This window comes from Lycium barbarum, unplaced genomic scaffold (genome assembly GCF_019175385.1).
Source record: "Lycium barbarum isolate Lr01 unplaced genomic scaffold, ASM1917538v2 unchr_scaffold_93, whole genome shotgun sequence".
Taxonomy (NCBI): Eukaryota; Viridiplantae; Streptophyta; class Magnoliopsida; order Solanales; family Solanaceae; genus Lycium; species Lycium barbarum.
The window spans coordinates 6,662-21,954 of record NW_026843544.1 but is presented as its reverse complement, the minus strand read 5'-3'; the positions used below and the strand labels follow the sequence as shown (position 1 = coordinate 21,954).

At 35.8% G+C, this 15,293-nt stretch overlaps 2 protein-coding genes and 1 pseudogene across 2 annotated transcripts; 2 read left to right on the top strand and 1 right to left on the bottom strand.

The window, feature by feature from the left end:
- Positions 1–1,204: 1,204 nt before the first annotated feature.
- Positions 1,205–3,728, top strand: LOC132625793 (L-type lectin-domain containing receptor kinase IX.1-like). Its single transcript, XM_060340362.1, has one exon. It carries the CDS (start codon positions 1,557–1,559, stop codon positions 3,726–3,728), a length of 2,172 nt encoding a protein of 723 aa, XP_060196345.1. The 5' UTR covers positions 1,205–1,556.
- A 2,934-nt stretch (positions 3,729–6,662) lies between these two features.
- Positions 6,663–8,541, bottom strand: LOC132625795 (uncharacterized). The gene is given in 2 exon segments (XM_060340364.1): positions 6,663–7,296; positions 7,299–8,541. Coding segments are annotated over 2 exon segments (1,650 nt in total). The 3' UTR covers positions 6,663–6,889.
- A 462-nt stretch (positions 8,542–9,003) lies between these two features.
- On the top strand, positions 9,004–9,451 carry LOC132625796 (DNA-directed RNA polymerase II subunit 4-like; annotated as a pseudogene).
- Positions 9,452–15,293: the final 5,842 nt, after the last annotated feature.

Here is a 15,293-nt window from a genome sequence, read left to right as displayed (position 1 = left end):
GGAACAGTGGCGAAGAGAGAGATGGGAGGGTTGGGTTGGGTTGGAAGTGAATAATGTGATGGGTATTCTATTTTATGTGTGTATATATATATATATATATATATATATATATATATATATATATATATATATATATATATATATATATAGTTACTAAATGACATTAATATACAAATGTTTGCTATGAGAAGTAATTAAGTTAAACTATAGCTATTAAATGTCAATAACCACTATATGTTTGTTATGTCATGTAGTTTTCCCTAAATCATATGGGTTTGGGCATTGAGGAGAATATTTCGGTCCGAAACTATTAGGCTTAAACAACGTAAGCCCATGAGGTTGTACATGGAACGAATTTTGCTCTTACATGTTCAAATTCAATTGTTGCCGAGGACAAACAAAGCATTTTCCAATTAATCAACTCATTGAACTTCTCTTATACAAGACTTGATCAAATTCAATTGTTGCCAAGGACAAACAAAGTATCAACTATCGTTAAGACTGAAAATGGGAGAAAAAAAAAAAACAGAGATTGTGTACTATATTTTTCTTTTTCGTGGTTTAGCAGACTAAACACGTGAAAATATTTTTAAATTAATAATACATTAAATGCGTGGACGATAACTTTGAAAAATTAAACTATTAGAAAGGGATACTTTTAATTATTTTAATTAAAGTGGTCTTCTGTGATAGAAATATAAATACACACGAAATTCTAAGTCACTATTCGTGTTGTTACAAAAAAAAAGCAAGACATATAATACTATAGTGTTTAAAAGAAAAACTTTATCGGATGTATTGCCAATGCATTAAACACTCAAAGAACGCTCTTGCCTTGCTACACGTATAATTCCTTTTGAAAATCTTTCATAAAAGCTATCCAACCATTAATTTACAACCTAAACTTAGGCAATTGGTCCAAATTAGTCTGGCATTGGGTACCAAATACCGAATGATTGAAAAAAGAAGTGTTCCTTCAATGGCTTAGTTTATAAAGTAGTGGGTAAGTAGTTTAGTTGGTTGACTACCAAACTTTCGGCTTGTGGGGTACATGATTTGCCAAAATTATTTTTTTTTAAAAACTTTGCAAATCGTGTAGGGGTACACAATTTTCCTTGTATAAACCTTTTTTTTAAAAAAAAAAAAAAATAGGAGACGGAAACAGATGGGAGCCGTTACAATTTTAGGTAAATCGTGTAGGGCTACACGATAAACCTGTTTTGGTTTATCGTGTAGCCGAGGACCCCCTTTTGAATTTTTGGTTGAAAAAGCTACCATTTAGGCGCCAGACTCAGTTATTTAACTTGCCACTTGCTTGAGAACAAAGAGGCCCATAACCCATCCTTGATAGTGTCGCTAAAACAAAAGGTAAAGACAAGCAAGTTCATAAAACAAACATTTCCTAATGGAGTGTCTCAGTTAATGAAACGACTTTGTCAAAGTTCCTTTTTGTTTTTTTGTTTTTTTGTTTTTTTTAGTTTCAATTTCCCCTTGCATTATGTATACTTGAACTGCAATCTGTCTGAAATATCAAAGTATCTTATACCATCCAAGCCATGGTTCTCAGCAAAATTTTGAACATCTTGTTATTCTTAGTACTTTTTCTTATCCCTTCTTTAAATTCATTGAACTTTAACCTCACCAACATCAACACTTCTGATGCTAATCGTTCTATCAATGTCACTGGAGACGCCTATATATCAAACCAGGGCATACAAGTCACGCCTGATGAACGTTACATTGCATTAGGTGGAAAAACAGGACGAGCCACGTACATTGAGCCACTACAATTATGGAACAAGGCCACAAGAGACTTAACAGATTTTACTACACATTTTTCCTTTGTTATTGATTCAAATGGTAACAACAGCTTTGCTGATGGACTAGCCTTCTTTATGGCTCCTGTTGGTTCAAGTATCCCAATTGGTTCAGCTGGTAGTGGCCTTGGTCTTGTTGATGCTGAGACAGAAAACACGTCATCCCATGAGCCATTCATTGCTATTGAGTTCGATACATTTCAAAATACCTGGGACCCCTCATCTGTACATGTAGGTATCAATATAAATTCTATGGAATCTGTTGCCACTAAATTATGGAGGAACAATATCACACTGGGGAAGAAAAATGATGCTTGGATTAGTTACAATGCTAGTTCCAAGGCTCTTGAAGTTGTTTTCACAGGATTTGACAAAAAATATTATAGAGACAAATTTAGCTACACGGTTGATCTGAGGGATTATTTGCCAGAGAATGTTAGTTTTGGCTTCTCAGCATCAACTGGACAATTGTTTCAGAAAAACAATGTCAAGTCTTGGGATTTCAATTCAAGTTTGAATTTTGATACTAACAAAGTTCCAGAACATGTTGAACAGCCTAGTGCAAGTCCTCCAATTCAAGCTCAAGAACCAAAGGATCCTCCAATTCAAGGTAAGGATCCTCCAATTCAAGGTCAAGATCCAAAGGATCATCCTCAAGAAGTACGTAGCAACAAGAAAAAAGGAAACAAGGGACTAGTAGTTGGATCAAGCATAGTTTTACCTATTCTGATTCTTGGGTTGATTACTGCCAGCTGTTTTTTGTGGAAGAAAAAGAGGAAAGGAGATAATAAAGACCATGCCTTCATTGATCTCGATATGGACGGTGAATTTGAAAAGGGTACTGGTCCTAAGAAATTCTCATTTGGTGAATTAGCTCGTGCAACAAGCAACTTTGCTGAGGGACAGAAGCTTGGAGAAGGTGGATTTGGTGATGTTTATAAAGGCTTATTGAAGGAATGTAACTTATATGTTGCTGTTAAGAGAGTGTCTAAAGGGTCTAAACAAGGGATCAAGGAGTATGCATCAGAAGTGAAGATCATCAGCCGATTAAGGCACAGAAATTTGGTTCAACTCATCGGTTGGTGCCACGAGACAGGGCAGCTGCATCTTGTTTATGAATTGATGCCCAATGCAAGCCTAGATAAACATCTTTTCAAAGAAAAGTCATTGTTGGTCTGGGAAATCAGGTGGAAAATTGCTCAAGGAATTGCCTCGGCTTTGCTCTATCTACACGAAGAGTGGGAACAATGCGTAGTCCATAGGGACATAAAAGCAAGTAACGTCATGTTGGATTCAAACTTCAATGCCAAATTAGGTGATTTCGGGTTGGCTAGGCTTGTTGATCATGAAAAAGGATCTCAAACAACAATGTTGGCAGGGACCGTGGGGTATATGGCACCTGAATGTGTCATGAATGGAAAAGCTAGCAAAGAATCAGATGTGTACAGCTTTGGAATAGTAGCATTGGAAATAGCAAGTGGAAGAAGATCGATAGATATTAAAGCACCAGAAGATCAAATGAGATTGGTAGAATGGGTGTGGAGTCTCTATGGAACGGGAAAGCTAGTTGAAGCAACTGATCCAAGATTAAATAAAATATTTAATGAGAAAGAAATGGAATGTTTAATGGTCATCGGTCTATGGTGTGCTCATCCAGACAACAAACTCAGGCCATCAATAAGGCAAGCAATCCATGTTCTAAACTCTGAAGCTCAATTACCTATTCTTCCATCAAGAATGCCAGTTGCAACATATTCACCCCCTCCATTGAATATGTTTTCGCCTTCATTTTCACATACCTATGAAGTTAATAAATCATTTGGGAGTGAGAAGGAGCAGACTATGACTTACACTATTTCCTCAAGTGTCTATACGTCATCAGCTGCCTCATCGACAAAATCACTTTTGTAACCATGACTACTGCTTTTTTATATTGAATTCGCTCAAGAGTTCCTTTCTATAAGCACAGTGTCACTTTATTTTTCCATGGATTTTATGTTGACGTGTAATGGAAATGCATCTCATGGATGATTAAATTCTAAGTTTTGTTAGAAGTTGAGAATTCAATTCCATTTGACAGCAAAAATAAAAAGAATGTTTTTTCTTTTTAATTTTAACTGATTTTTTGTCTTTCAAAAGCTTGAAATATTGGAGAAGTTGGTTTAGCTTTTGCTAAGTAAGCTTCTTGATAGGAATGTTGATAGGCATATTCATTCCTTCATTGTAGTCTGGACAGGACAAGAAATTTTCCTGAAAATGCAACCTATATATCTATTTGTATCTTGCAATTAACATCACTCTAGCAGAAAAAAGAATACAGTGCTAATAGTACCAACTATATTCAAAAAGGATTTCGTTTAACTGTTTTGAGAATCTGAAATCTAACAGAACAGACACTTCAGTTAAAAGACTAATATCTTGAGGAACTTTCTTAAACTAAAAATCGGAGTTTCAGTTTTTTATATCAGTTTTTCAATATGTTTTTTATACATACATATATTGCATTAAAAAGCTAGATATTTTGCAGAAACAAAGCCGTGTGTAGACTTCTTGTTCATGTCAGAAAGACAAAATGCCACCAGCAAAGTACCAAAAGCTACTTCATAATGATTGTAGACAGATTATTTTAAAAGACGGAAAAAAAAAGATAAGACTATTATAATAAATGGGACTACCTTGTTAACTGGTTTTTTCCTTTATCTATTTGATAAACTACCATCAAAAGCCGGTATTTCAAACTTTTGATTCTTTCTGCTGCAAAAGCCGGCATTTCTAACTTAAAACTCCCTTGTAGCTGCCGTCTTTGGCACCCTTAAAATAATCTCTCTATTACCTCCAAGATTAAAAAGTAAACTGAGACTTCTTTTACATTAAATAGATTTGAGGTTAAAGGGAGAATGAATTCTTGATAAGGTGCTTCTGCATTCTAGCTTTAGAGATAAAGTCATCTGTAATACAAAACTTGAACTTCCATATTAATATTTTAATGAATAATTTGCAGCACAATGGAGTTTTGCGATTTTTTGTCCTTCTTAGTAATTCTTATTGGGCTGCATTTTATGGGGAAAAAATGAACCTATTGATATGTACTTTTTTTCCTGATGTAGTCTGCTTTTGGTTGAGTGCCTTTTAGAAGGTGTAAAGTTATCACTATCATTATTGGAAGACTAAGCTGAATAGAATAAGTAGTGCTTTATACAGCATAGACAAGTGATAACAGGATTTGACATTTTTTTTACATCTTACAAGAAATTGTTCTCCACTATTTGCTCGTCCCATGCTGGACTCTTTGTTTGACAACCATAATAATCAAAACAGGGAAAAATAGTAGCACCTCCCATTTCATAAAGCCGCCAAGTATTAGTGGTAGCTCATTGAAATAGACACAGTTGCTTGACTTGCAGTAACTGACATACAACATTCAGTCCCTGCGGACAATGTTCTATCTCCGAGGTTGTCCACTTTTAACCATGATAGGTCATCCATCTGGCGCTTGAACACTTCCACTTTGTCCACCTTCCTATTCGATTGTTCTGATATCAAGAAAATCAACAAGATCTCTCCATTGGATTCAATAAGATACTCTGTGAAGTGTTTTGAGAAAACTGATGGAACAGCGCGGCTTCTGCTTAATTTAGTGACTTGAAACTTAGATTCAATTTCTTCAATAACCGCTAAAGTACCCTGCAAACTTAATGCATAAAACTTCCCTTCCAAGCCGATGGCGTTAGTAAGTATCATAAGTTGTCTTTTTGAACAATTCGGATTGACAAGGCTGCTTGTTTCTTTCATCCATTTCAATGGATATTCCGGAGGACAAACCACAAAAAGTGAATAGGAACAGCCTGTTAGCACCATCACAGAGAGGATCTTACAAATATTCGAAGGATTAAAAGACAAAATTGCTAACTTGAATGGAATCGTGGCATCCCAAGGGGGAATACCCCGACCAGCGTTCCTTGGACCAGGAACCAAGAGACAGTAATTTGCAGGATCCTTCCCTCCAGCGACAATCGATCCGTGTGAACAACCATGAAAATGGGTCCAAACATTATCCCATGGCCTTCTATTAGTACAGCACCACCAATATATACCTGGTTTAAATGAGATGTTGAAATTATGCTCTTGATGAGTCTTGGACTGGTAGTAATCTTTGTTGGAAATTTCAAGCCATGGTAATCGTGCGTTGGCACTACATTGCTTAGGTGCTGCTCTCCATGATTTAGTAACACCACGAAAAACGATGTTTTGCATTAGATCAGGATGTTGGCTTCCAATAAAATTGAGGAGTTGTTTAGGAAGATTTGGCCATGGCTCTACAAAGCTCTTAACCTTTTCTTGGGGCTTCACTAGCTTCGTCTTCTTTTTGTGACTACCCATATTTTTGGAAGAATGGGTGAAGACAGGGGATGTCTCTCCAGAAATTAAAATAAGCACCTTTTAATATAGCTTGCACCTATCTTCCTGCTTTCATATTTTAATTGGAAAAAACAAGAACCAGTAACCGTAGCTCCAAGGTAGTTGACCTCTTGGGCCTCAAGATTATGGTAGTTGATTTTGACTAGATAGTTGAGTTGACCATCTCGAAACCTGACTATAAGATACAGAAAGAAAATATGAATCCAATTTGAACAACTGTAACTAGAAGATGCAGATGAAATATTACTTTTCAGGAATCATCATCCTTGGAATATACTAAAACTCAGATTGCTAAAACTTTACTTTTGATTAGGAAACTATGGATTGTTGTCAATTGATACTATTGCACAACAGATTTCAAGACAAAAACAAAACCAATTTCTTTTACTCTTAAGTAGTTCAACTAGGGCAACTGCTGCTGGCATGTTTATGGAGTTTAACGATCATCTTCACACATGTATCATTATAACTATTTTGTCCAGAATTTATAGCAGGGTGTAGCATTAGGGATTTTACATTGTACAGTCTTCTTTGATAGCAACACCAGAGTGACTAGTTTGTCAAATTAGAATATCAGACAACTGAAATGAAATGATATACAAAAAACATTTAACTACAATTTCAGACTTAAAAGACTTGGTAATCTAAAAATTCTAAGTTCTTCTCCTTCTCTTCCTTTGACGATCGTCTCTTTCCCTGTCACTGCTGTCAGATTCTGAGTCAGACCCCAAAGATTCTGAATCAGAACTAGAACTATATGATTCACTTGATTTTGGGACAGACTTTTGTTCTTGCATGATTAGCTTTGACATGTTCTTCAAATACGCTCGCAAATTTTCAGTTATTGCACCTAGACCAATGGAAGTGAAGAAGTTGATAGCAAACCTCGTATTTTTTGGATTATCCTTTGGAAGTATTGACTCAAAAGACTGTTGCGTACTGGGATCATTAAGACGTTCGTTCAACAAACGGATGCCAAGGTGCTCTGCCAACTCCTGGAATAGAATTTTGATAAATATACGAGAAGAAGACGTAGTATCCTCTTCTGTCAGACGTACTAAGCCAAAACATCCCAAGGCAGTGCATCAGTAGCGAGTAAATGAGCGAAAAACTTAGCCATATTGCGTAGTTGATTAGTTTCAAGACGGTGGATCATGGAGTATTGCTGCACAAAGCATTTATCAAAATTCTCCTCATAAACTTTGTTGATCATGCAAAACCGTCGCCCCAACTGTCCATAGTAACGGAGATAAGCCCTCTCCTGACTGCAACACTCCAATAACATTATGCATAATTCCTTCTCCTGACCAGGTTCTATTTTAATTTTCAATAGCTTATGCCCTGCTTCTTCAAAATCAACACTTGACCTAATCGTCTGGTAGATCGTCCTTCGAAGATTGATCAAGTTTGTCTCCGTCTCATCTTTTATTTCCCTTTGCTCTTCATCATCTTCTTCATCTGATTCTGCATAAGAATCTTCTTCTTTCTCAGATTCTTCACCTAGTATCATCTTCTTTAACTCTTCATACTTCTTTTCATTTTCTGCAAAATTAGGATCCGGCCTGAAAACGTCTAAAGCAATTTCTGAATCTACCTTATCTGATAGAGAGATTTCATGAGTTAATTGATCTTCCTGCTCAACTAGGTCAAGTTCAGGACGAACAGCCGGATATCCCTGAAACCTTGCTTTTCTCAACGCAAAAACGTTTTCAATCAAGAACTGAACCCTTTTATCAATTTCTCCTTCATGAAGTATCCCTCGAAACCGCTCAAAAACAGCGTGCAACCCAAACGGACACAGGTCCTGAAGAATCGAACCACATTCCGTAACGAAACTAACTGCAACCTCAACACTATCATCAGTGGGTTCCTCCAGAAAAACAGTAAGTAATTGGAGAGCAATAAGCTCGTGAACGACTTGCTGATTCACAAGATGAGCAATAAACTTGACAGATGATAACAACTGAGGCTTATTAACAGGTCTTTTCAGTTGAAGTTTCAATCTTCTTAACAAAAGATCTCCTATTACTGGGATTTTGCTGTTAACAACAGAAACTAACGCAGCAAACACGTCAGTGAATATTGGAGAAGCCATTTGAGACTTCATGATTGATCTACAGAACAAGCCTCTCCCTCGAATTAAATTCTCTGAAAATAATTCAGGAATGACGTTTTTAATGTTGATCGCGTTCACCTTATTCATCAATCCATTGATAGTCTTCTTCAATGCATCCCAACTCATTCTCTCGTATTCAACAACTTTGCCTTCTCTTTTTCTCTCTTTGCGTAGTGAATATCTCTTCATCTCCCCTTGTTAATGTTGAGCGATGAACTTAATTTTAAGGGACTAAAAACGTTTTAATACTTCTTGTTTGTGATTTCCCGAACATGTAAGGATTAGGATACAAATTATTTTATTTTGTTAATACTGAAACATGAAGAAGAAGAACACATATTAAATTTGAAGGACAAAACACGTTTTTATACACGTTTGTTTTTGTTTTCTATTCCCCATATAGGGTGGGATTAGGATAAAATTATTTCATATTTGGTTTCCAAATAAGAAAAAAAAGACTAATATGGAAATTTTATTTTTAAGCACTAATACACGTTTTCTTAAATTGGTTCGAATCAAGAATTATGAATAGAAATTTAATTATGAAAGCTTCCAAAAATAATTAGTATATATATTGGACTCCATACAAACAATAAACCACCTTCACATTTGCAAACACAAACACAAAAATATAAACATTGATCAACCAAAGTGATCTAGACTCAAAGATGTCGTGGAAAGAAGAAGAAAACGCAGGCGAGCTCAAGATTGATGATGAGTTTTTACAGGCCAAATGTCTAATGAATTGTGAAGTCGCATTGATTCTTGAACACAAGTATAAGCAGATGTCTGATGATCTAACGAATCGGATTTCGCAGGTATTTGAAAAGTCACTACAATATGTGAAGTGTTTCAGTCATTACAAGAACCGTCATGGTGTTAAACAAGCTAGAGAGATCCTTAGTAGGTATCCACTTGATGAATTCGAGCTATGTGTTGTGGAAATCTTTGTCCAGAAACTGTTAAGGAAGGTATTGCTATGGTCCCATCTATCAAGAACAGACTTGACAAGGAAGCAATTCAAGAAATACTAACAGACCTTTCTCTAATCAAGAAATTCGAGTATTCTCACCATTGTGTTGAAAACTTTAGTTGTTGAATTAGCGGAAATCTTTGTTTCAACAAGAGCAAAATCTTTTCCTATATTAATACAGTGCTCGATAATCTAATTTTGATCTTAGTTCGATCTGATGTTAGAAATTTTATTTGTTTACGTTAGCGTAGCACCACTATATTAATTCATAGAATGATAGAACTATAATGCTTTGTGAAAAGATCAAATTCCATATTAAAGAATGGAAAGTGTTTGTCTTATGTGATTTTTTGGCGGAGTTTTAAGTTTTGTGCACTGTTAGTGTATAAATTATATTACACTATTACATAAAATTTACTTTCCAACTAGTCTTTCCGTTCACTTTTACTTGTCCACTTTAGACTTTTCACACCGTTTAAGAAATGATAAATGAAGTGCATAATTTACCAATGTATCCATATTAATTGATGCATAATTTTATTGAATTTCAAATATGATTTGAAGTGAGTAATTAATACTATGGGTAAAACAGAAAAAAATAAATTGACTTATTTTGATATGCTAAAAGTGACAAGTAAAAGTGAAAATTTATTTTGGAAGTAAAAGTGAACGGAGGGGGTATTTCTTTTCTTTCCTAATATTAAGCAGTACAATTACTCTCTCTTCCAAATCCTCAGTTAAATTCTGGCCCTTCTGCAAACTCCTTCCATTATTTGTTCTTTCTTTCCCGACTCTTTTATGACTTTGACCTCTTTAATATAAGCACTGAATTTAATTTAAAATTTTGATATGATATCTGAAAACTCCAGTTACAGATGTTTCTCCACTAAAGAGAATAGAAAGAAAAAAAAATATTTATTGAGCCATCACAAAGAAAATAAAAAATATGTGTAGTAAATCCTCAAAACAAAAGAAACTCCTCAAGGGCAACAATGGTCGAAGCGATGAAGAATTACTTCTTGCAAAGTTAACAAAATTTAAAGCATTAAAAGTTGCTTCGTTGATAGTGACGATTTTGTTAAGGAGTTCACGTAACAAGGAACACAGATTTGATTTATGCTAAAAAAAAGGAAATAACAAATTTGATTAGAGTGCAATTAGGACACTACTTTTTTTTAACTCTTAATTATAAAAGTTACTTTAAGTACTTTAATTTACCTGATGGTGGAAACATATTCAGATGTCCTAGGCGCAATCGATTGTTCCTATAGAATTTTTCAAAATCAGAAATTAAAAAAAAAAAAAATGAGTGCAAAGTTATTCTATAGAATTGTGTTGATAATTGCTTCAGATTGCTTCAATGGTTTGAAGTAACAGTAATTCCCTAAAACTAACAAGAAATGAATACAAGAACTGGTTCTGGAACAATGTTTCCTATTTTTGGTAAGAATAAATTCTGTAGAATAAACATAGAGATTGCCTTAAACTTCTATTGTCCTCATTTACTTTTTTATTAAAGATTGAGAATAATTGAAAATATTACCTGTTGAAATCCATCAAGATTACATGACCGTGTAAAATATGCTTCTACTCACAGTGCATAGTAGTTAATCTCACTAATCTATCGCCTTCAACTAATTGAGGGTGCAAATTTCACACGCATCACCAACGTTTTTACGATCAACAAAAGGGTATAACTTCCAAAAGTAGGTACTATTCCGTTTAAAGTGACTATAGGACTAGTAGTAGTTGAATAAAGGAATACAAGTTGGGGCAAACTGAATACTTATGTCTTGTCAAATTTTGGTGTAATTAAATGATTAAATTTATGAAGGGAAAACGGGTAAATATACCCCTCAACTTTGCGATATAGAGCAGATATATCCCTCGTTAGAAAAGCAATGCATATATAGCATTGTCGTTACACAAAGGGTGCATATTTACCCTTTTCATTAACAGACTATTATTTTTCAAGCTAACAATTATTTACCCTCTTTTTTAAAATTAACGACAAAATTTACCACTCTATCCGGCCCTTTTTAGTTGTTATAATTACTAAAAATAATCGAACCAAATGCTTGTCATTTTAGAAAATAAGATATAATTGACTTTTATCCATATTATTCTCAATAATAATAGTTCTTGAAAGCAAACAATATTAATTGCATAGCAATATAGCATAGAGGCGGGGGCGGATCTACAATAGCGAATGTGGGGCGTCTAGGAACCCAGTAACTTTTTATGAGACATTGTAATTAGATTGAAAATTTTATTCGGAAAAGGTTCAAATATACCCCTCTATTATGATTTATTGTTGAAATTCATCATCCGTTATACTTTTTAGTCATACGTACCCCTGCCGTCTGGTAAACTTCTAAATATACCCCTCATTCTAACAGATTGGACACGTGGCAGCCTTTAAAAAAGACCCAACCCACGAACTGAAAACCCCATATAGGAATAAATTATTTTGACCCACTACCCGACCGACTTTCCCCCAAAAAGATAGAGATGGGAGACGTGGCAAAGTAGTGAAGAGATGGGGCCCGTGATTCCAAATGCCGAGCAACAACATCCTCACACAACTATGACTAGCATGTCTCACACCTAATAAAATTTCTCCCAAAAACTCATTGAACTGATAAACTGCATTCATGTCCCACGTATCTATCGTGCTTTTTATACTCATATCCACATTCTAACTTCTAAGTACTTTCCGATTATGATGTTGACTTTGATAATGATCGAAGGTAAGGTAATATAAGAGTTTAAAGACTAAGAATCCTATGGAAAGCACACCTATTCTTTGGACAAAAGGAGAATGCCTTATTTAAATGACTTATTTCGACTCCAATAGTATACTACTTACGTTTTCACGTACTCGTGCCCACGATAGAATTACTCGACCATCCACATATAGAAATAGCGTAATAATGATTGTGATAGGTAATGATAAAAGTAGATCAAGATGGATGACTTACCCATGATTCGATATAATTCGTGCTTATGTTCCTTTGGCCAATGTTTTAAACCATCTCATAACTTGGCACAAAGGATGCCCTTCTCTTTTCTGAAGTACCTATGCCTTGTTTATGTTCAAGGTGACTTACTACTCACGTCTTAAGTGCTTGACGAACGAAGTATTCATGTAAATGATATGTTGCTTATGTCCCCGTTCCCCATGTCATGCTATTTGCGTATTTACGTTTCATGTCATATTAATCACGTTTCCATGTACTCATGCTCCAAGTTACGTCCTTCATGTTCAATGTACTCATGTCCCGCCCATACTCTAACATGAAGCATTTCACATGATTTGTACCTACGAATTCCTTTCCCTTATGATTCTTTATGACCCGCTCACGATAATGGGATTGATGAATGAAAAGTAAGATAATCTAAGGTATTCACATCTAAGTTTCAAAACGAACAAGAGTTTCTTTCCTGCACCCTATAGATCTTATATATTTTCGGGAGTTCTCTACTCATATTTGACGTACTCATGTCATGCCATGCTCGAGTTTCACACTAGATGTTGGGATCCTATTTCTATTCTATGACTTATGTCAGACTCATTTTCACCAATTTGCGATTTCATCCAAGGCCTAAGTTGTACTCTTATCTCATATCTATCGTGGTGACATACGAACGACTATGATTAAGTCTCTAAGTGTTCAGATCCTACCCGCGCTCAATATTCATCCCTCATATTGTAACAATCTTGTTTCTGACATTCAGAACTCATGTTATGATATCCATGTTTACACATATTCGTATCTCATGACAATTTAGCACTCATGTATTCATGCCAACCAGCCTTCATATATATGTCCCACGTCATGCCCCTCACGCCCAGGTACTTATGTCATGTTCGTGCCTATTTTCCAGTACTCATGTCATTCCTGCCTACAGATTCTCTTCCAAACCCCATGTATAGTAATCATGTAATCATTTAGCCAATATCCATGTGTTCAGGTCAGCTCAGTATTCATGTTAGCCACATTCAAGATTCCGTAATCACGTTATATCATATCATGCGTATTAAGATACCCTGTGAGGTTTGTGTTGGTACTTTAGTTAGCTGGCAGGCTTTTGAGAAATGTCGTGAGAGTCCGAATTACGAAGGTAGTCTTGTCATAATTTTTGTAAATTCCAGAGTTAGTAGTAATTCTTAATAACTAGTCATAAATCGAGGACAAATGTTTCACGATTCTCGTTCATGTAGGTACTACTCAGTTTCATTTTCCCATATACACGTTTCTATGTAATCACGTATTCAGTTCTCATGATCCATGACCATGTTCCCACATAATCATGTCGAGCTCTTATGTTCTATGTCATGTTTCCTTCATGATCATGTGTTCAAGCCATGTCCAGTTCCATTCTTAACAAAGACCCATCATTCGAGGACGAATGATCCCAAGGGGGAGATATTGTAACATCTCGTATCTTACAATAAAGGTTAGACTCGTACTGTTAGAGTTTCAGAGGAAATTTGAAAGTTTGTGCGTTTTTGCGAAAATGGTCGACATGCCTACTTCGGGCACCCTTAAACCCTTAATTCGTTGAGAATTTGAGAAAGCTTAGAATATGAAAGTTGTAGGTCTTTGAAATACCTTTCAACCATATATTATAGAGCACAAACAGAGATTTGTCCTAGAAGTTATGCCCGTTTTACTGGACGCTACACAAACTAGGCATAAATATTTGGTCTTTAATTTTTGTCCTTCGCCTAAAATACCACGAGATTCTAAGTTCGAATCCTGGTTCAGCAGAAAAAAAATTCGCAAGGCAGAGTTTCGCAGCAAAATTAGGCCTATTCGGGCAAAAGTTAATTCCAATAGTATATATATATATATATATATATATATATATATATATATATATATATATATATATATATATCCTGCAAAATTTCACAAGGCAAACCTTTTCCTTAAGGCTGAATGTGCCTTAAATTCTGTCTTATAAGGCAGAATATTGCCTAATAAGGCATAACTAAATTCTGTCTGGCAGACTTTTCACGAAGCCTTGCCTTGCGATATATTTTTTTACTGAGCGAGGGTTCGAACCCAGAACCCCGGAGTATTTTCGGCCACTTTTTTAAGCGAATGACAAAATTTAAAGACCAGTAATTTGAGGAGCAAAAATTAAGACCAACGCCTTTGAAGGGAAATCCGTGTCAAATGAGGGCTTGGTCCTGACTCACACCCCAAAAGCTAGCTCAAAGAGAGGAGGATTGCTCAAGCCTTATAAGGAGCCCAGGGTTCTCGTCCGTCACCGATGTGATATATTTCTCCACACCCCCTCCCCCCACGCCCAAATCCGGACATTATTTTTATCCTGATCTACTGTCCGGTCTGCAACGTTCACATTCATGGACCGGGGGCATTTTCACCCCCCATCGATCCTGGACCGATCAATTGGTCCAGGGGAATTCTGACCCCTCTTTTTTCTGGAGGCTCACATCAGATCAGGCTTGAACCTGGCTCTGATACTATGTAAATAAATGGGTCTTAGGCTTAACTCAACCCCAAAAACTAGCTTATTTAATGTGGACGAACTTTTTCTGATCTAGACTTACCTAAGCAGTTAAATGTGGGATATCAAATAGTAGCAATAAATAATAATGTAAACAATTTTTATACACGTAATCCTTAATGAAATTTATCTAATTGTGATTGTGTAAAGATACTGATATCATTCAGGCAGTTCCATTCTTACTGTTCTAGGAAGAAGGAAAGGATAAAAGATCCCACGAACAGGGTTAGCGTAAGAAGAGCTTTTGCAAGAAGGACGTCGTTCTCAGATGGGCAGATGGAGCTGTTAGAAAGAACTACCGATCGTGGTAAAATCTCTATAGGCAAGTAGCCCATGATTTTCGCAAGGGAAAGGTAGCCAACCTGGGATACGTTGCGGCAAGGAATAGGAAGGTGCCTCTAGCAGATTGCCCTTTCTTTTCCTTGGA

Excerpts from the sequence above, each read along its gene's own strand:
- LOC132625793 (XM_060340362.1), top strand. The coding sequence starts at position 1,557 with ATGGTTCTCAGCAAAATTTTGAACATCTTGTTATTCTTAGTACTTTTT.